The sequence below is a fragment of the Lonchura striata genome, chromosome 2 (genome assembly GCF_046129695.1).
Source record: "Lonchura striata isolate bLonStr1 chromosome 2, bLonStr1.mat, whole genome shotgun sequence".
Taxonomy (NCBI): Eukaryota; Metazoa; Chordata; class Aves; order Passeriformes; family Estrildidae; genus Lonchura; species Lonchura striata.
This window is the reverse complement of record NC_134604.1, coordinates 69509396-69532018: the sequence shown is the minus strand read 5'-3', so window position 1 is coordinate 69532018 and position 22623 is coordinate 69509396. Positions and strand designations below refer to the sequence as shown.

The window sequence follows — 22623 nt, the reverse complement described above, 5'->3', positions numbered from 1 at the left end:
TCCTCCAGGACCCATCTGACATGCAGGACTGTAGTCCTACATAGAATAAAGGAAGCAGCCTCACTCTTGATCATTTACCTGGATTTCTGTTAGTTGCTGTCCCATTTCTTTCAGAAGCCACATTTCAATGGCTATGGTGCATGACAGTCCTATGGTTAGAGATGTAACTTGTTCCATCGATTTAAATGCCTGGAAAATAAGATGGGTGTGCAAGAAAATAATTCAGAGGAATTAAGTTACACATTTTATACAAAAATTTAATTTGGAAAAGGAAACAGTCCACTGTTTTCTTTTAGCCTGTCTAAAACAGTCAAATTGGAAATACAGAACTGTGATCATGCATCTGACTTTTCAGTTACTTGATTCAAGGATTAGGACGAAACTGCTAAAAAAAAAATCTAGGTTAACACATTTTCTTACTTCCATAGTAACTTTTACATCTCCCAGTTAATGACTGCTAACACAAGTATTAAGTATTTAGATCCATTTAGCATGACCAAATGCAGAACCTCTTATAATCCATATTGCATTTTATTCCCCAAAACTGAGTGTATACAATGATAATAAAAGGCAGTGTGTCAGAAGGGAGTGCAGTATAGATAAATTAACTTGAATAAGAAAGGTAGACATGGAAGGCTTCTTGAAACTCTGTGTTCAAGATCTCCTCTTAGCTCTTCTTTCAGAGTTTTTGTCTGTAGTACTTAGTATTTCCTTCTGCAGCGTTGCAGATGCAGGGGATCTACAGAAATTCAACTTAAGTTTGTGCATGTGAATTTAATCCCCCAAGTTTAGTCAGTGTCATCTGTCATCTCTTTGCACTGGAACACACTTAAATCTTATATTTGTAGAAGGATATAATTTTGTTATTTGAAACAGAATGGGGACTTTAATGAAATAAAACAACTAACCATTCTTTTTTTAAAAAGGAAGATTTATTTATGGCTACACACACCACATAAAAAATTAACATTTAACTGAAACATGTAATTGTTTCAATCATTTATGACTAAACACAATGTTGACTACAAAACTGTACAGTTTCTATTTAATAACCAATTCTTACAGCATAGTGCAATTGTAACATTTTATAAAGAAAATAATTTGTGCCTTTTTAAAATAAAGTGCATTAAATTACTATCTTGTATACAACAAGAAGCTCTGTAGTTGCAATTCAAAGCTTTAAGCTTAAGGGAAACTGAGGCAAAGATGTTTCACATCCTTTTAAAATCACTTCATACACTGGCAAGCTATGGTTCAAACTTCAACCACAGTTAAGGTTAAAAAAAAAAAAAAACAGACCAAAAACCTAAATTAGTATAAAAAATAGCCACAGGCCTTTATGTACGAAACCAGTAACTCATTCTCATATGAAAAGCACAACATGCAGGATTTCAATCCACCTGGCTCCTAGTGAGATGTAGAGCATGAGAACTATCCTTCATGCAGATGCTTTTGCTAAAGCTTTTAGAATTCAACATGGAACTACACTGCAGTCAGTAGTATCAGGTGTCTACCTGAAATGTACAATGTTTCCTAGGAAAAGTTCTCTCTGAAGATTTGATTACATGAACATGGTAAACTATAGGTTATTTGTAGTTGCATTTGGCAACAAAAATTGTGGTGGTCTAGTTAGTAAGTCTAGAAAATTACAAGTGGTTCTACTAGCCCAGGTATTCCAAATTTCACAGCCTGAAATTAAAGACAGAGTTTACAGCTTTATTTCAGAGGCACACTTATAGCACTTATCCTATGAAATTCCACTTGTAAACACATTTACAATCAACTTCTGTAGATTTTGGCTATGACAGTAAAGCTCAGACCAAACAAAGGAGGGCTTTAGCCCCCAAGGAGTAAAAAGCTATAGACATGAAAACAGACAGAGGTGTAATGTGTCTTTCTCCAGAAACAATGACAAAACCAAAAATGTCCATTTCCTTTGGTTGGCTCTGGCTGAGGCCCAACAAGAAAGTCCATATTCTTCTCCTTCTCCATACATATATAGGACTGCTATCAGCTCCAACAAAAAATATATTTGAGTACATGCAAGTAACCCTAGAGACTGCCTGACTATTTTGCTGTATGTGTAATCCAGGCAATTTACCTGCCTATTCAGCTGCAATACTCATTCCACACTTTTGGCACAAATCACACACACTGTTCCTGCATTCTGGAAAAGTGCATTTTCTTCCTAGAGGGACCAGCCTGAGTTCAGCACCAGATTACTGTACCTTCAGCTGCTTGGCTCTGGGATAGCTGCTGTGTAATAGGCTGTGTGCTGGAGCGTGCTAACTCCCAGCAACCATGCACCCTCCTCCTCCTGAACTAAGGAAAGGCTCTGCTTACACTGAGAAGGCAATACAAAAAAGATTTGGCTGGAATGTGATTGAAGAAGGCTCTCTGTTTTCTATCACATCTTCAGAAAGCTCTGTGCTGAGAGCAGAGCTCCCTTTGTGCTGTGACCTGTGACCAACACAGCACAAAAGCCTCACCTCTGCACTCTTTTCTCCTGAGCCCTCTGGGACAGAGGCACCACAAGGTGGACTGAGTGTTGATTATATACTGACAAACTACATTTTCAGAGGGCAACCAAAGAATGGCAACACAAAAACTCATGGATGGGGCACAACTGCCCACACTCCATGGGGACACAACCCTTTTGTCCTTTTCTGGATGTCGGTATTTCAATTTTTGAAGGGCCAGGTCATGCTGGTTTTATTTGCATACTATAAAATATCTCTCCCCTGAAAGCAGGGGAAGCCAATTCCTCATAATTTTGATGGGTTTAATTTAAGTGAACATTGGTATCAGAAAGCGGAAAATTTCTATGGTAAAATTCGTAAGTAATCAATGCATTAGAGCTCTATACTTTGGCCCTAAATCTTAGAGGTCCTATGCCTTTTTCCCAGAAAACCCCTGAAGCATATATGTATTTTGTGTGCCCTTTAAAAATGAATGCATAAATTTTTTTAGGTACCCCAGGTTAGCATCAGCCAGCAAAGTGTCCGCCTGTGTCCCACGACTGTGGAATCATGATCTGTGCAGTCCTGTTACCAAAGCACCTATGGAAGATGGAAAAAATCAAGAGAGAAAAGGGAACAGTGTGTGGGGAAAGTAATAACTGCTTTATAGGCCCCTGCTTGTCAGTACCATAGGTCCATGCAAGTACCCTTCCTACATTCTGTACCATTTGTGGTCATGGAAAACATTCCTGTAATCTCAAAGATGGCAGTGGGATTTGTCCAAATTAAAGACATGAGAATATGCTTCACTTCCAAAACCTCTTGCCTGTCTTTGCTGAAATATCAATTACTGCTGAATCTTTCAGTGTTTGCAAGACTCATACACGTTGGAAAATATTTTTCTTTGATCATAAGAAACTGCTGAGCAAAGAAGTTACACTTTAACCACATCCACAATGAAGGTATAGAGCATGATATATGGCATGTCATACATATAGAAACTAAAATAATAATAATTATAAATGTATATATATAATATTTAAGTATGTAATTATGCTATTTAAAAGTGATAGCTCATCATACTTAATCAAGTTAACAGCATACTAAAATACTCTAAGAAACTGTTTCTCTACTCAGCATGTAATGTAACTAGTATGTTAAACCTGGACATATGTATTTCCTTTTAAGAATAAGTTTACACTTAAAAGAAAAAAAAATCATTTTGTTGGCATCTATTTCTTAAAAGGGAAAGGTCCATCCATTTTCTAAGGTAAATCATTGCAGGATGCAGTCTTCAGCATGTGCAGTTGGTATTGGATTATTTTTTCCTTGAGAAGCCAGGACTAGGTCTGTGCTTGGGCATCACGGTAGATCATATGGTTGGGATCAAGTGGTTAGGGGAAAAAGATTATTACCAGTGTAAAGAAAACAGCAGCAATACACTTGCTTTCCCTCCCCACAGGTGAATCAGACATTTCCTATGTAAGAGAAATGCTCACTGAAGTGGTTCAATGAAAAAGGGCTGCTGATATGTTTGAAAGGGTTATAACAATCTATTAAATACTTTGTAAATCAGCTTTTACCTAGGAATGCACCACTGTACTTATGAGAGGCAGGTACTTAGAATCAAAGAATCATTTAGGTTGAAAAAAAACTTTAGGATCATTGAGTCCAACTGCAAACCAATGTTTGCCTTGAAACAAAAAGGACTGTACCAGACATCTTACTTCAGGGGGCTGGGCTGGTGGGGAGGTGAATAACCCAAACTGTAATCCTATGGTCATCAGTTAAAATGCAATAAAAAAAAAATCTCCCCCATGCTTTCTACGGGACACTGAATTAGTCTGCATCACAGCAGTGACACACTAATTAACTGCAATATGGTTTCATCTAACCTACATTCAAGTTTGGATTTTTCCTTTCTCTTCTATAACAGTGAAATGTGCAACTCTTTCTTCTTGTGGGGCTTACAAGATCACAACAACTTCGTGAATAAACCACAGCATGGACTTTTTTAGAGCAAAAAAAGGCATGCTGTTTTCAAAGAAACATTTACTACAAAGTTATAGGCTTAGCTGCTCCCCAAAAGGAACAGAAATACATAATGACTTACTGTAAAATAATCTTCTGGTAGTCTTTCCACAAAACCCCTCTTCTGATTTCAAGTGGGGCCACACAAGACTGTGCTAACAAGACAAGTAATAATCTGAATAAAATATGGGGCAATATTTTCAAGGAAGGGATACCTCACTTCTGATAGTATCTCCTCCTCTCTGCTCTCTGAACGCCACTCACGAGGGGCAGCCATACTGCCAGCCCCAAGGAGAAGGGGCTGCTGCACCACCTCCTGGAAGAGGGGCAGCCCCAGCCTGGGGGCTCTGTGTGCCTGGGGTAAGTTCTAAACACCCTCCTTACAGGGGGTGCATTTATTCAAGCATCCTTCCCAGCCAACGCCAAGCACTGAGTGATTGAATCTGGCTGATTCACCAAGCTATAAAGACTTCCAGCTCTCATCTTTCATCATCCACTTAATATGAAAGTAGATATCCTTGCACTTCATTCAGATTTCTGATCCATTAAAAAGAACTGCATTTTCTTGATCTGAATAAGACAGCAGCACCCAGTTTTAAGAGGTAATTTCCTCTTGTACCAAAAAAATATTTCCAGTCAGGAGACCTTTCAAGTTTATTGGGAGTACCATCATTCTTTTACTGAGAGAGAAGGGAGATACAGATGCCTAATTTATCTTTCCTGACCTATTGCTTATTCATGAGATATAAATTATACCACTCCCTTATAGTACCTTCCTTTTATTTCTCTATATGCAGAGATTGAAAGATCTTATTTTTCTCCATGGAACATCTCTGAACTACCACTAAGCCAATCTAGAACCACTCAGTATCTCAGATAAAGTGACAGGATTGTTGCTGGGTTTTTAAATAGCAACTGCTCTGTCCAATTCTTATTTTTATTTATTTCTTGTACAAAGAAAAAAAAGACCCTATATACTTTCTCTTAATAAAAGTCAGGGCCAACATTTTGAAAACATTTCTCTGAATGTTACAGAATCACTTTATTTTTTTTTTTTTTAAAGCAACGAGTGTGTAGCTTTAGGGGTTTGATTTGTAGCAATATTATTTCACCCAGCTTCCAGTCATATAGCAGGTTGCTTATCAACTTGAGGAAATAAAGTCACATGTATTTTGTTTTTAAAAGCTAAAAAATCCCTACAAAAATGAGGCAAGAGAATAATAGTTCTTTGGGGACAGCATGAGCACTGGTCTATGCCAAAGTTCACTGCTGTCCATGGAGGAGTTTCAACAACTCCAAGATGCCTCAAGGCTGGTCCCTGAACACTAAAGGATGGATGCAGCTGCTTATGTCACTGAGTGTCCATGGTAGGAAGATACAGAAGCAGTATCAGTCCTTTGAGCCTGAGTATTGGTAGGGGTTTTCTTCACTAGTAGCATAACCAAGATGTCTTCAGAACAGGCTAGCACCATTTATCAGTTTCCCTGATGAGCATGACCAGTTCAGGTATTCTCAGGATCAAGTTATAACTGGAACTCTTGAGCACTATTAATTTATCCACAGAATGCTGTACAACTATATGCCAAACAATGAAAAGAATAAAACTCCCCAATGCAGTACATAATTCTTCCAGCAAATAGCACAAATTCAGGATCCAAGAATTAAGGTAAAATGTTATTGCTGTGTAATTCTATTCAGGAATTCAATGATTATAAAACAAATCAACCAGAAATAATATCTTACATTGGTCTGATAGGATCTGCTTAACAAAGGAAGACTTATGCTTACTAAAAGTCCTTATGCAAGTTACTTTTTTTGTCTAAAGTATATATTGCTTCCTCTCTATTGCTATGAGTTTACTCAGCAGTTTATAGTATCCACATCATGGAGGATTTTATTGCTCTTGTGCTAAAACCATATTTCTCCTTATTGCTGAAATACTACTATTGGGGTAAATGGTTAGAAAAAAAAAAGAAAAAAAAAAAAAGAAGAAGACTATTTAAAAAGTCTCTCCTAAGCTTTGAGGATGAATGTATGAGAAAGACTGGCCACAATAAATTTTTCCCATCAGGAAAAATTAACCTGTTACTAACTTTGGGTCAAGTGTGTTAATAAATAAATATGAACTTCAATTCCTTAAACTAAATGACATATTAAGGAAAAAAAACACCTTTTGTCATTACAATAGAGATATGAAAGCCACTGCACACAGAATGGTGAATCTAACCCCCAGGTCTTATGCATGGCTGTTGTTTGATGGGACAACAAAGTACGGGAAACTACAGGTTGGCTGGATTTCTGCCAGTTCCAGGAGGTCTTTGGATGTATGCTGGCACCCACCATAGAGAACAGGGGCCTCCACTGTCATTCTGAGGGGAGAGCAGAGAGTTGCTTAATTCTGCAGGGTCTGAAAGGTTGCTGTTGTCAAGCAATTATTGTGGGTGAGCGAGGTAGGCAGCTTTGCACCCACAGCACTGCCCCTATTTCCCAGAGCTCATTCAGAGGTGTGTTACATAGCACCCATCCCGGTGCTGCAGACTATGATAAAGTTTGTCCTGACAGCTGCAGGCAAACCTATGTTCAATAGGATTTTCTGGACTATGCTGCACAGTCTCAGTTTTGGAACGTATTTCTGGAAGAGGCAAAATCCTTACTGGAGGTCACAGCAGTATCTTTGGAGGCAGAATCATGTTTCTCATCTGCTTGTGGTGGAAGGTAACCATGCACAATTCCCCAAACAAGGGCAAATCACATCCCAGTGAGCCAGCTTTGTGGGATTGCTATAATTAATCCTTCTTTCCTCCGTTTGACTTGCTCTGCTCCTCAGGAGAGAAGCTTCCAATTACAAATCTCTCTGCTCTGGCACAAGGAAGAGGTCGGCTCCCCCGGCACACTGGAGAGCCTCTGCAGAATTGAGCAGTCTGTGGAATGAGGAAGATGACAAGGACATGAGGTGAAACCACAAGAGAAGAGGGAATGACATTATCTCCCTCTGTGCTGTTTTTCTCTGGCTTCCCTACCACACAGGTGTTGCCTAGAGAAAAGCACTAATGCCTGTGAGGTTATCCAAGAGGATGAGAACACATCTGCATAAGGGAAAACAACAGTTGCCCTCAGGACTGAGTTTTGGTCACAGTCATAGCTGCTCATCTTCATCATACTTTTAGCAATTTGATAAAGAAGAACAAACAAGGAAAAAAGCAGGGGAAGCAAAGTTTGCATGACTTTAAGTTATTTTTTTCTTTTAAAAGTGCCATCCTACATTATTCAGCCTCTCTACATTATTCATCCTATGACTTTTACTGCTATTGTTTCCCAATAGTTTGCATACTTGCAAAACTGCACACATATGTATCATGGATATTCATGAAGTGAGTATTTCTTATGCAAAAAATGGTAAGAAAATTCAATGACTAGTTTCAGTAACATTCGTAAGTAGATAAAGAACACCGATACCTTACATTGAACAGAGGTCATAGTCTAACTTGCTGAGCATCTGTAAATCACAGGGAAGCCAGGGGAGCTTAAATTCACAGCTCTACTGGGTCATGCCATGCAATTATTATTAAACTAATCAGATTATCAAGTAAGAACCAAGTATCATGAAGGTTGAACCAAATAAATAATGGAATTTAAACCCAGCATTGCAACTAAAATTAATTATTGCTCATAAAAATCTCTACAGAGCCTTGTTTACAGACAACTCACATTTGAGATTCAGCTTTGTGTACAGCATATGATTCTTAACGTCACAGAAACTTTGCCACAAAAAGCTACAGTCATCCAAACGTCCACATGGAAAGGACAGATTCCATTTGGAAAAATCCAGACCAGTAGCACAGTTGTCTCTACTATCTATACTACACAGGTATATTTTTTCATTGAACTGTAAATATTGCTAGTTTTACACTTGAGTTTTGGATGTTTTGTTTGTTTTGTTTTGTTTTTTTTTTTTAATGGAAGGTACTGAAGCAACAATACAATATGCTGACTTCGACATCCAAGGGAGTATAACCTCCTGCTGATGCCAGGGCATGAACACTCTGAGCTCCCATCAACACTAATGGAAGCAGAACCCTAAACTCCCATGCGCTGACATGAGGGTACATCATAAGTTTCATGAAGACAAGTGCCAGGAAGATTTTCTCTCCGACAATCAAGTAGTCTTCAAATCAGAAAACAATGCTTTATTTCTAGCGCATTTTAATGTGGCTTCAGTGGAAGGTTAGAAGCAGTTCGAAATTTAACCATTCATGAGAGGAAGCTCTGCTTTCTAGACCAGAACTATAATGAAGTGAACTGACGTGCGTACAGTGCAAAGAATGAAACTGCCAGAAAAGGAGAAAACACTGTTTCATCTTGCAGCCCTGGCTGCATATAATTATGAACCAGATATGCTTTGAGAATTTATAAATGTCAGTATTTAAAATTACATAGGAGAACAGTGAAAACAAATGGTAATAGTATTGACTTGGTAAAAAATGTAAGGGAAACATTTCATGTAGTGCTAAATATGTGCTGTAAGCAATCTATAGATTGTTTTATGAAACATTTCTTATACTCTCCTGAAAAGATAAACTTGTCTGAGAAACCTAGCTTTCAATCTATTACAAATGCATAGCTGAAAGAGGCCATATTGTTTCATCAATTTCAAAGATTGTCAGTTTTAAAATCAACAGCATAGCTCCAATGTCCCACATGCAAGTGAAAACATATGTCTGATTTTTGAAAGGAAAGCAACGCATATCTCTTGCTTTAACATCCAGCCAGAACACATGAGAGAACAGGTAACTCTTGAAAACAATTGTCAACTTAGTTCATGCTGAGATGTAAAATAAAAAGCTGCACAAGTACTTTCTCACTTTGAGCAAATTCATTGCACTGACATGATTACAATAAATTCCATATAAATCAGTACAATTGGCCATTATTTTGAAGAGTATTCTGATGATATACAGATGGGGTAACAGGACTTGTTTTGAGAGTTTTTTTCTGTTTAAAAAAAATTAAAGAGGAAAAAAATATCCAATCAACAGATTGTAACATGCAGTATGACTAAACTCAATCACATAAACGATTTTAAAGAAGTATGGTGTTTCAATCTAATTTTAATTAGAAAACTTAATGCAAAATCATGGCAAACATGGCAAAGTCTGGGTAATATGACAAAAAGACCCTGAGCAACATTATAAATCTGTTAAGAACACTGATTATTTTGATTTTGGAAATCTTCCTTAAACCACTCGATTGATTTCGGTCACTGGAGTTTTCTGTTTACAAAAAGGTCAGTCCATCCTGTGGTTTTTAGGTGAACCCATCACACACCATTTAATGAATGCATCTAAACCAAAGACAGAATGTCTGGAAAGTAACATGTTAAGGAGTGTCCTGGTGGCTGCCAATCAGACATCACTGGGTGATCTTGCCCTCTGAGACAGGTTAGAAGGAATGCAGCCACAACAGACGAGCCAAAGTGCTTTCTGTATCTCCTGGTTTCTAAAAGCATATATTACAGGATTGATGATGGAATTGTAGGTAGCTGGCAGGAGGGTGGCATAGGTGTATATAGAAGGATAGGTGTAATCTGCTATTAAAGAATAGAGTGTAAAAGGCATCCAACAAGCAGCAAAAGTCCCCAAAATAATGGCCAAAGTAGACACTCCTTTTCGGGTGGTCACATAGTGGGAAGTGGCCAGGAAATGGTGTTGCAAGGCAATCTGATGGGCATGGCGCATCACGATTTTACAGATCTGAATGTAGAGCTGCAGCATGAGGGCAAACATAAGCAAGAAAGAGACCGAAAGGACAGCTGCATTATTTTTAGTGAGTGGTCTGATAACACTGCAGGTGGATTCATCTCTGAGGCAGTTCCAGCCCATTACAGGCAGCAGTCCAATACAGATAGACGCTCCCCAGAGCAATATAAGCATGACATAGGTAAAAGTGACAGTCCTCTCTGAATTGTAAGTCAGAGCGTAATACAGGGAGAGGTAACGATCAACAGTGATAGCCAGCAAACTGCCAACAGATGCTGAGAAAGAGGCAACAATCAGTCCAATCGTAACCAGTTTCGTAGCTTCTGACTGCAGAAGGTAGGCAAAAACAAAATTGACGATCAATCCAATGCCTGCTAAGAGATCTGCCAGCGCCAGGCTGCCTATCAGGAGGAACATGGGGGCGCGAAGACTGGGATTATGGAAAATGATCAGAACCACAATGGCATTTTCGCAGGAGATAAGAGTCCCTGAAGTACACAAGACAATGTCCCAGGGGTTTACCAAAAGCTCTGGCTCAGGGTCTACGGCAGGAACCAGGGAGGAGCCTGCAGCTGAGGCATTCTCTGTAGAGCTGGCTTCTACATGATCCTGAGGCAGCCAGCTCAAATTAACCTTCAGATCTTCATTCATTTTAACCCCTGTCTTCTTCAACAGAAAGACACCGTTTTTAATGTTCAGCCACAGCACTGGATACATCGCCCCCCCGGAGCATGCAACGCCCTAGACAGCAACACCAGCCCGATGTGCAGGCAGGCACTTGTTACATAAATGTGACAATAGAAAATAAAAACAAAAACGGGGGAGGGGGAAGGATACTTAAAACTGCCCGAGATTATCCTCCGAGGGACCGAGGCACGGAGGCTGAGTGATGCTTAGGGTAACCTGCGCAGGGAGGGAGGCACGGGCACGGGCGGCAGCCCATAGAGCAGCTAAAGCCGCTCCAAGCGCCGCAATTCGGGGTGGGGGCTGGCTGCGGGGAGCGCAAACCCCGCTACCCTGCAGCCGCGACCCCAGCGCGGGGCTGCGTTGGTCACGGAGGAGCGGACAGCATGGGGAAGGAGGAGGGGAGGCGGAATATCTTTCACCGACCCCCAGAGAGGAAACCCCGCCCGGGCTGGGGGAGAGTAGGGCGATATCCTCTGAGAACTTATAAACTGGACGCGGACACCACACACGCACACACGCACGGATCCCCCACGCACCCCCGGCGGCGGATCACCTGTGCTGTCCCCCGGCGGCTCGGAGGAAGGATGGATGGAGGAGGAGGAGGAGGCACGGAGGGGTCGCCGCGCTCCCTTCCAGGCGCCAGCGGGGCCGGCGCCGCGCGCGCGGTGGGGGGGAGCGGGCAGCTGAGGGCGCAGCGCAGGTGCGCGCCCCCCGCGCGCGCGCGCGCAGGGCGTGAGCGTGCGCCTGGCTGCGAGCGAGGGAGCGAGGAGGCGGGGGCGCGCCTCGTGCCCGCGCGCCTGCGCAGGTGCGCGCGGGGGAGGCGGTGATGAGGGGAAGGGGCGCGCCCCCGGCCCGCTCCGCCTCCGCCCCGAGGTACGCCCGCCCGGCCGGAAATGGTTAAATGACAATTATCCTCGTACTGTGGGGCTGGTCAGGTGCTGGCGGCTCGGGTTTGCCCACAGAGGTTGTGGTGTCCCCGCCTCTGGAGGTAACTCAAAAGCTGATGACATCCCCGTCCCTGGTAGTGTTCGAGGCCACATGTCATGGGGTCTTGAGTGACCTGATCTAGTGGGTGGCATCCCTTCCCATGGCAGGGCATTTGAAACTAGATTTGATACTAGTCTTTAAAATGCCTTCCAACCCAAACCATTTTACTGTTTACGTCACTGTTCTGTGATTCTGTGGTCCTGAATGACCTGTTCTAGTTGGCAGTGTTTTGAGATGTGGGGCCGAAGCAGACCATCACCAGAGGCACCCTGGAGCCTAATCTTTCTGTGATCCTGTGGTCTACAACCACATGAAAATGAATCATAGAATGCTAGAATCAATTAGGTTGGACAAACCTCTAAGATCATTGAGTTCAACCCATGACCGAACGCCACCGTGTCAACCAGACCATGGCACTGAGTGCCCAAGCCAGTCTTTCCTTAAGCACCTCCAGGAACAGTGACTCCACCACCTCCCTGAGCAGCCCATCCAATGTTAAATCACTTTCACTGAAGAAATCCCTCCTCATGTCTAGCCTAAGCTTCCTGTGGCACAGCTTAAGACTATGTCCTCTCATCCTTGTTCCCTGGGAGAAGAGGCTGAATCCCACATGGCTACAACCTCTGTTCCAATAGGTCCTGAATGGCCTCCTCTAACTGACCCTACTTTGAGAAGTGGGGCTGGACCAGACCACGCCCAGAAGCGCTCTGGAGCCCCAACCATTCTGTGATTCTGTGGTCTACAACCACATGAAAATGAAAATATGGCATAAAATATTTGAAAGAGTGATGCCCAGGGTCTGGTCTACAGCAGGTAGCTTCTGCCTGTAAAGAGTGCCTGCTGGGGTAGCATGGGCATGGGGGTGCCTGCCATCTTTGGATGGTGACATTTGGGACACATGAGCATATTTACACAAAGGTGTTAGATATTGAGTAGTGCAGGCAGGCCAGTGGGACTCGGATATAGGCCGCTGGGTCAGAGGAGCCACACCAAACAGCTTTAAATGCCAGATACTGATGGTTTCTGCACAGAAAATAGTCTCCCGAGGTCCTCTGTACAGTCAGTGGAGAGAAGTGTGTCCTCCAGGGCATATCAAAACAGTGGGATAAGTTGGTCTACAGAGGAACCTGGGAAATTTTAGGAAAACACGCTTTGTCCTCATTTACACCACTATACACCTGAAACCCTCTGGAAACTCTGGCCCTGGGGAATGATTGGAATCTGGATGGAAGATTTCCTCCTCCCTTGTTGAGTTATGGACTCAGCAGGTCTGCATGGTGCCCTCCTTCATTCAGATCAGCCTCAGTCACTGTGCTAAACTTGTGAAAATTTGCTGGATGACTCAAGATGATTCATTCATATTTCTGGTGCCCCTCCTGCTTTATAGCAAGTATTAAAAATTGCTGCTGATCTTTGTCTTCTAGTTTTATCCAGTAATTTCTTATGTGACAGTGTGACAAATACTTTCCTGTGATCTGGACTGAATATGTTTAGTGTGTTTCATCATCTGTCACTTTTCCATTTAGAACAGTTGCAATAAAAATACAAAAGCTTTTCTTCAAATGTTTTAACATTTGTTTCACAAATGGTTAAGACAAGCGTTTCAATTGAATATTTTAATTTAGGACTTGGAGAGCTGTGTTTATCCACTTATTTAATTTGTGAATGATTTCCATTCCAATTATAACACATTATAAACAAGCTAATGTTTGTATCCTGTATTGCAGGATATTGCCAGTTTGTCACTTTTTCCTGAGATGGTAGACTGTCGTCATTAGGGCAAATGGCATTGGCATGGATTTCACCCGGTGAAACAGAACACTTGTTACTTAGAGGAAAATCTCTGTTTAGGCAATATGAAGATTACCAGATGCAAAAATTAGTGATAGGTCATAGCTAAAGAGCTTTTGTACCACTATCTTGCTATTTATTTCTGCCTCTCATGAACCTGCTGATAGAGATGTTTGCTGACCCCCAAGCTAGCACAGAACAGCCTAGTGCTGGAACTGGAAGCAGAGGTCGGGCTGTGCTGGCTTTGGACCCAGGATCTTAGGATCTGTGTCTGACGCTGTGACTGCCATGGTGATGTACAAAGATACTCTGGCCCAGCTCAGGTAACACAACATGACTTTGCATAATAATGGCATATCCTGAGGAATATATATGCCTATGTGGAATAATATACCTGTGGAGTCTAGTGCTCTTATCTGTCTTGGTCATAGTCTGGAAGTTTCACACTCTTAAGGCAGTCAGTGACCTGCTGTGTCCAGGAGGTTTGGGTGAATTCAGGGACATGCCCTTCTTTCCTTCAGGTATCTGCAACTGGCAATTCAATCTCCTCTCCAGGGTCATGCCCCAGCCACGTCCTGAGGGGCAAGTGTGCTTCCAGGACCCCATGTGCCATGGATGGGGAGCCTCTTCATACAGTCGAGGCATGAAAAATATCATCTGCTCCATTGCCTTCCTGGTCTGAACAGTAGGAGCATCAGGCTTTGAGATACATCCTGAGTTACCAGCCAGTAAATTATAAAGCTATCCACAGAAACTAAACAGTACCATTCAAATAGAAAATGATCCTGAAATAACATATTGACATATTTTTCATCTGGGTCCCTACCATCTAGCAAGCCTCCCTTCAGGAAATCCTACAGGGTCCCCTGCCTCTCTTATTCCTTCCTAAGCACCCTCTCTGTTTTGACTCCTAGTCTTTCAGCCATATAATCAAAACCACCTTAAAGGATCACCTAATTAAGTGTGAGTCCTCATTACCTGGAATTATTTTTCGTTTGGATTTTACTTTTTCCCATATGTAGTCTTGCAGTAATTTAAATAAAATTAAGAAAAGAAAGTTTATATTCTGGTAACAATTCTTGCAGATAGTGATGGTTTGCTGTACAAAAGCTGTGAAAACCCTAAATATATGACAGCAGCCTGTGTGCATTGTAGAAATGGCTTTTGTTAGAATTTCCTTTCAGGAGATTTCATCTTCACATTGATTTAATCTTCAGTGTTACATGAATGTCATTTAGACACTCAGACCATGTAATGAACCAAATTCTTCCCATGCACAGAACTGTGCAGTTATTACTGATCTTTCAGAATCTTTGAACCAGCATACCCTGGGCACTGCACAGCCCATTTAACCTTTTTTTTATTTTATTTTAACTTTCTCTTTTTTTCCCTCCCAAGTGAATTAACTGTTGAAGTCTTCACTTATGTGTTCCAAATTGCTAGGCAAGTTGGAAACAATTAGGAGCATAACTAAAGCAGGGGTTATATAGAGGATATTTTGGGTTTATTCAAATCAGTCTTTGCCCATTTCCAAAGGAAAGAAAGAGAATGGAGCATAAAAGAATACTTGCCAATTTATATCAATTTAATAAAAACTAAGTCTTGTCACACAGATATTATTACAATGGGAAGACATATTTTGTTTCTCCATAGATGCACTAGATTTTTGAAAGGCACTTGTCTTATCATATGCCGTTATAACAGAAGTGCCAATTTTCATTAAAATTCTTGTGGAGGGAATTAATACCTGCTTTCTTACAACCTCTTAAAACACCAGCTTCCAGAGCCTGTGCTAGATTTGCACTTACTCCATAACCCACAGAACAGACAAAGAATGGACACGTTATTAAGACAAGTGGACATCATGGTAAACAAAGAAGACAGCAGAGGATTTAGGGTGAGGGGGGAGCTTTTGTCACATAGCTTGCTCAGGCAATTTAGTTTTTAGTATATACAGCTATAAACATAACTGTATTTCTAAGAAAAATATTATTTAGTCATTCCTACATTATAGGGTACCAAGTATGGGCCAGCAGTGATTGTGAATGGGAAGTAGATGGTTGTATGTAAGTTTCTTATGCAGAGCTGTGACAGAGGGCTGCTGTGATAAAAGGAGAATCATGATCAGAAGCAGGGAAATAATTATTTCTTCTGGACAGGGAACTGATGAACTCAATATTTGAAAATTTTGTACAGTCCAGGCCACTGTGTTTTAAAAAGCACTGAGAAATGAGTGTGAATTAGTAGTAATTTAATTTTTTTCCTTTTTGTGGGCCATTACAGCAAGGAGAAATTTCTTATAACTAACCGTTTGTTCTCTTCAGATGAAAGAACATAGTACTCTGATGGTCTGAGATGTTTGAAAACAAACCCTTTTCCCTTGGGTTCTCAGTAGTCTGGGCTGCTCTGAGGAGTTGTCCTATCCTGATGGGCTCTTTGCCTATGTCTGATAAATGGCTGAGTATTTACAGTCCTCAAAATTGTCTGTCTTGGGGGCATGTTTCCCTGCAAATATATCTCATGGTTTTCTTGGTATCTAGTGTCTCTTTCCTGCTCCCTTTAACACAACTGACTGTTCTTCTTCTTCTCTTAGGTACTTTAAATAACTTCCTTCTCTCTCTCTTTTTTTCTTTTTTTTTGTTTTGTTTTGTTTTGGGTAGGGGGAGGTGGATTTATCATGGGTGGATTACTCTGGAACTGAAGAAAGTACGCTTTTATAAGCTGCTTTTTGCTAGTTTTTTATTACTTCAACAAAAATGGTTTTCATTACAGTCCTCATTTACTCATTGGGCATAAAGCATGAGATGAATGAGTGAGAAGCACTGAGCTTCTTTAGAGCCCCACAAAGTACTTGGAGTTCTTCAAAAGACCACAGAGGACATTAGGGAAGAGAAAACAAAGCAGCATATTAAAGATATTAAAAGGTGTATGTTGTCCTGGAAAAAGTTAGCGCTACAAACCCCTATATTGACCATGCTTAAGTAGTAAGGCTGGCTTGCAGCTATATTTGATTGCTCTGTTGGCCAGCAAAGTAATATCCCAAAGTGGAAAATTATTTGAGGCATGTTGATTATTCTGCTATTTTATAAGGAGATAATGGGCATCATGGCTCTTAAAAGCATGGAGAGTATTTCTGGGAGCATTCTGAAAAGCATGTCCAGTTATAATAGATAGTTGTCTGAAGGGTGACAATATTGTTGAGACAGATAAAAGTTGATGATTGATTGAGATTGATGATTGATTGATTGATTGAGACATATAAATTATTTAAATGTTCATGCTTGCACCTTGGTGGAAACTGTGGTAATAACACTTAAAGATATGTTATCAAGCTCACAAATGTCATTAAAAGAATTTTGAAGTCAGATGTGTTACTGTGCATGATGTGGGAGATGTTATCTGCGCGAGGAGGTTGGATGCAGGGGTTGTCCAGCAACATGCACTCCTCCTGCAGAAACATTAGCTTCATCGTCTGATTATTGTTTTGTTTTACATGGCACGTTCAGTGAGAGAGGTTTAGCTGTGAGCTTGGTTGGTGGCAAAATCCACTAAATGGAAGAGTTTGACTTCCTCTTCTGTGTCAAAGCAGAAAATGTCAGAAATTCTTTGTAAATCCCACATGCCTTTCACAGAATTATCACATCCATAGGCGTGATGCTTCATTCCATCCATGAAATCAATTGGAAGTTAGGTTGTTTTATTTTCCTGGGAAAAATCCACCGAAAGAAAAAGCTTGCAGTTCCACTCTGAATGAGAGCACCTTTCTGATTGTTTATTTGTAAAAAATAGTGTCAGACATCTGGGGAATCCAAGAGTGTAATAATGCAAGTGCAATTTAGGACAGGTCAGACAGAAGCTTAATTATCTGTGATCACAGTTAATGATGTGGAAAACTGGGGAGCTGGAAACATCACTGTTAATTTTTACTTGATATAAATATTCTTTTAGTTACAATAAACTTCTTAGTCAGAATCTTAAATATTAACAATGGGTATCACATATGACCATATCTATAGAGCGGCAGTAGCAGAACTGCTTTTAAGTTTTCTGTCAAGACATCACAAGAAAGGCAAGTTAAAAATAACTTTTTTTCCCAGCCAGTCATCTTCAGAAAAAGGAAATACACTTGTGTGTGTGTGTGTATATGTGTGCATTCCTTAGGGAATGCATGAGTGAAAGAAAGCATTCTGGACAGGAGCAGAAGCTATTTACCCTACTTTATTAAAAGGGAACACATTTAGTTGTGTTATGAAACTTCCCTAGAGTGGCATTGCTCGTCTCACCTCTTTATCTGACTTTCCCAGTCATTTCCTACCTTGGTCAGTGGTCACCTCCCTACTTATTTTTCATAGGTTATTCTCTTATTCTCTAACTCAGCCCTGTCTCTTTGCTTTCAGACTCAAGTTATGTCCTTTAGACTAGAACACTGCCTTTCTTCATGCCCTGCATGGTGATAAGTCTTGCCCAGTCCCCCATCACTGAAGCACAATTCTAACCAACCTCAACAAATGGAGCCTTCTCCAGCTGATATCCATCCAAAGTGCTGCTTGCAGAAGTCACTTACTTAGAACAGTGCTTTTAACAATTTAATCCCCTCTTAACAACCTTCCATTGACTGTGGCCTCTGAAATTTCAAATATGATGTTATATTCAACTATGAAATATATACTTCAATACTCTTCAAGAAATGTTAAATTTAGTATTGAGATGTGTTCACCACCTGTAATGAGCTTCTGGAGTCATCCTCTGCTACCTATTGATCACTTCCTTTGACACTTGGCATGTGTGTCCTATAAAACATCTTTGTCACCACCTCATAATCCCCTTTCAAATGACTGTTTAAGCTTTTACTGATTAATTCAAACGTAAGAATTATTAGATGTGCTCTTACAGAGGTCAGACTTGTTGATTCAAAGATACACTTTGGTCCTAAATGTTAGGAATCTCAATGATTTCTGAGTTTTATTTGATCTTTTTGCTGTGCATGCTCAGTGTCATGTATGTAGCTGGGCATACATGCTACATTTTACTTCTGTGTATCATGTTTCTAAAAGTGTTCTTATTTTGTATAAAACAGAGGTATTTTTATATTTTATATAATTATATAAAATATTATATATATATTATTCTATTTTATATAATTGCATTTTTCAATTAATTTATGTGATATTTGAAGAAATAGCCTCTTCAGAATCCTCCTGCTCCTCTGACACCTTTTGCTACTGAACTGTCTAGGCAGCATCTATGCATTTGGCTAATACAGACCAAATTTATGACAGAAAAAAACCTATTATTGCTATTATTGCTGGTACTGGGCATTAGACAGCAGACCATGATCCCAGTGACAGATAATGAAACATCAACACAGGGGCTTCTTTTTGATTGCTTTCAGAATTCCCTTTTGAAGGCAAAGCTGTGGTAAAAGTTAGAGCCTGTGTTTCCTATTGACTCATCTTACATTCACTCCCACTCCCCTGTTAAACAGTGATAGAATAAAGTTGCTATTGTACTTTTTGGACAATACAACAATACTGAAATTTTAGGAGCTAGGTTTATTTTCTTTTGGCATGCCCATCTCAAATACAAATAAACAATTTCTTCAAAAATTTTGTAATTTACAGACATATATTAACAAAATCATTGGACTGGGTGTTTAAACTCTGAAAGCTGTAGAGGTCTCTAGAGCAATTTCTGTTTCAGGAGAAGAAAGAGTTTTTTAATATCTGTAGACCTAACTATAGCCTATCATGAATTATAAACTAGATCACAGGCTTCTAATATTTTACTATCTGGACAGTGACCCAGAACAACCTCTTTCTGTGGCCATAAAAGTGATTAATTTTCTTGGATCATTCATCCATAGACATATTTTCACCTAAGATGACCAGTTTCTGTAATGACAATGATTCTGAGTTACAGATTTCTGAAGTTCACAGAGAACATATCTATTCACAAATCAATTATTTGTAACCAGTATCAGTTCCTATTATGGCATGTATATGCTGGCATGCTAATTATAAGTCACTCCTATTTTTAGTTTAGTGATCATGCTGATAATTAATGTTTTTATACTAGCAATTTAAATTTTAAAATTGGTGATTTTAAAATATGCATACTAGGGTTGAAATTAAATCTTGAATATTACATGCTTACTAGCATGTATTGTCTCAAAATTAGTGTATTGTCATATTTGTTATAATGCTGGTATTTCCCTAAATGTCAGATATTTTATGCATCTGACATTTAGAAACTGTGAAGGAAAGAGGAATGGTAAAATACGTGACCATAGAGCTGATAATTGAAATGTGGCCTTATAAATCCAGGTCTATAGGGCTTCTACCCTGATCATAGATGCAGGAGGTATGTGATTAAGTATCTGAAGATTTATATGAGCCATCATTTTTCACAGCAGTCATATTAAATAAAAAATAGTACTTGAAAGACAGATTGAGGACCAGGAGGAAAAGTGTGATGAGCAGAGCTGGTGGTTCATCATGATTTCATTTACATTATTGTAAATCTATAACCACTCAATGTCACCTGTACATATTTGGGTTCAGTGCCTGACTGGTATTTAATATTCCCACAGTCCTGGTAGGGAACCCAAGGCTGGTACAGCAATCGTGCAAGCAGTGCAACTGTACAGCTGCTGTACACTGGGAACACTGGGCTGCCTTGGATTACCCCAATGGAACAGCAAATACAGGCCCTGTATATGCAGCCACTGTTTCTATTGCAATAAAATATAGGAGGAACTCCTGAATACAGGATCTATTCAGAGACCTCTGTCCCCTTGCCTTTAAGAGGGATGAATATGCAAGGAATTCCTGAGATGAAACAGTTGCCAGAATGATGCCTGATTATCATGAAGATTCTATCCTTCAGTCAGATGGTTTACAGTGTAATTTTATGTGCTCATTCTGCTAAAAATTACTCACTGGGGAAATTACAACCACTAAAAGCATTTGGGGATTTCAAGCCTGGTAGAATGATTTTTCTCTCATTTTTCTCTCTCTGGCAAGGGTGGAAATTCAGCACTTCTTCACATGGTTGAGAGGAAAGGGGGGTGGGACAAAAATTGTTGGAAGCGTTTCTCCTGGGAGCCTTCCCTGGGGAAAGCACCACTTCTGAACCTAAAGTAATGCTTGTTCCACTGCCTGTCCATACTCATAGCTTAACTTTGTAGCAAACTCATTCCCAGCATGGAAGAATCTAACCTTGCTTTTTGTATCTTTATTGTTATTAGCTCTGTTTTTAACAGTCTTGCTACAAAGGCTGCTGTAATCCTTCAGGTTTCAGCTGTTTCCAGGATAGCTGCTGTATGTGCCAATAACCACTGCAGAAATGGCCTGACCAGAAGCTATAACAATACTCTGTCCTCATTTATGGATGCAGTGACTGGTAATTTCTTCTTTCCATCTTTCTTCCTAAAGCTGTGTGGCAGAGGGATGGCACATGGAACAGGACAGAAGGAAGCTAAGTGGCCAGATGAAGGAGTAAAATGCTGACCAACATGAGAAGTTTCTGAAATCCTGTGTGGTGGCTATTGTATGGAAAAAATAAATATACCCAAGTTTATATCCTTGCAACTGTAAAGTTCCTGTGGCAGAAACACTCCAAGCATTCTAGCTTAAATATTTCTTCCTCTTCTTAGATGTTTTTGATTAATTCTATGGCTATACATTGTCAGCTTGAGATTGGTCTGTCATTACATTATTACTTGTGTGCTGAGCAGGACAAGCTGTGAGTACAAAAACTGTGAAACTCTGAGCTGCAGACGTGTTAGATCCTGAGTGGTGCATCCAGTGACAGGACCCTGAAGTTGTTATTGCCTTTAACTGTCACAGCACTCTTAAAATTCAGATAGGCAAGCTGCACCTTTAGGGGTGCAGATTACACCTTTTAGGGGTTAGAATCTTTGTAATATTTTGTGAAAAGTCTTTTAGTGTCAGAGCTCTTGGGGAAATTCAGTATGAAACAGGTTAAGCAGAACTACCTTCTAGTGATGTAGGCCAAGTCAGTTCTCAGTGACATACTGATGCAACATTGATCTAAAACAGGTTTCCAAAATGTTGGGCGGTGGTTATATCTGTTTACTGAGTACACACAAGACAGGGAGATCTGGATCCACCATCTGGCAAACACGAGGCATGTATGCTGGTCTGAAAGTGCCCCAATTATGACTGTAATTAGCTGCTTGAAATGGGTGCTTGGAAATGTGACAAGTGTAGTAAGTGAGACAAGAAGATATAGCAAGTGCATTATTAAGCAAAGCAGTGAGTTAGAGAGCACATGTTCATCCCTGATAGTAGCTGGCTGATAATGAATAGGAAAAGGTACGGTATGATGTAAAGAAAAAATAAATACATAATATAAGAGAAGCTGGAATACACAGTTGTTGGTCTCAGACTGCTGGAGGGTTTCATCTCTCTGTCTGCATTTTGATTCCTAATTTGCCATGCTTTTGTGTACTCTTCTATAAGTGATTAATCTTATAGTCTTAATTTTAGTCATTATTTCAGAATTCAAACCTGTGGCAAGTGAAAGAGGAAAATTCTGGACTACTCAGTAGCTATACAAAAGTAGGTAAGAGACCTATTTATGAGAGAAAATGATCTAGCAACTGACCCAGTATCTTTTCATTTATTCCTGGAATAGGTTTCCTTGATTTTTATTTTCCTGTTTGTTTTTTTTTCTTTCTTCTTTTTTCTTTTTTTTTTTTTCTTTCTTTTTTTTTTAATTTTTGGTTGGTTTTTGTTGTTTGTTTGTTTGTTTTGTTTTTGTTTTGTTTTGCTAAGTGCATCCTTCTGGATATGGATATTAAAAGAAAAAAAAAAGAGGAACATTATATAAATCACTAAATCACCAGTGCTCTTGTGTTGTTGTTTAACCCTAGCTGGCAACTAAGCACC

The 22623-nt window shown here is 40.0% G+C and overlaps 1 protein-coding gene across 4 annotated transcripts; it reads right to left on the bottom strand.

The window, feature by feature from the left end:
• Positions 1-236: 236 nt before the first annotated feature.
• On the bottom strand, positions 237-11636 carry GPR12 (G protein-coupled receptor 12). Of its 4 annotated transcripts, none has more exons than XM_021542007.2 (2): positions 11470-11636; positions 237-10909 (listed from the first exon to the last, which is right to left on the bottom strand). In XM_021542007.2, exon 2 carries the CDS (start codon positions 10895-10897, stop codon positions 9893-9895), a length of 1005 nt encoding a protein of 334 aa, XP_021397682.1. In that variant the 5' UTR covers positions 10898-10909; positions 11470-11636; the 3' UTR covers positions 237-9892. The 4 variants fall into 4 exon arrangements, with proteins under 4 accessions (XP_021397682.1, XP_021397681.1, XP_021397680.1 ...); XM_021542006.2 differs by having other exon boundaries at positions 237-10912; positions 11487-11636; XM_021542005.2 differs by having other exon boundaries at positions 11487-11636.
• Between the last annotated feature and the right edge of the window lie 10987 nt (positions 11637-22623).

Coding starts and splice junctions, on each gene's coding strand:
- GPR12 (XM_021542007.2), bottom strand. CDS start 10,897: ATGAATGAAGATCTGAAGGTTAATTTGAGCTGGCTGCCTCAGGATCAT.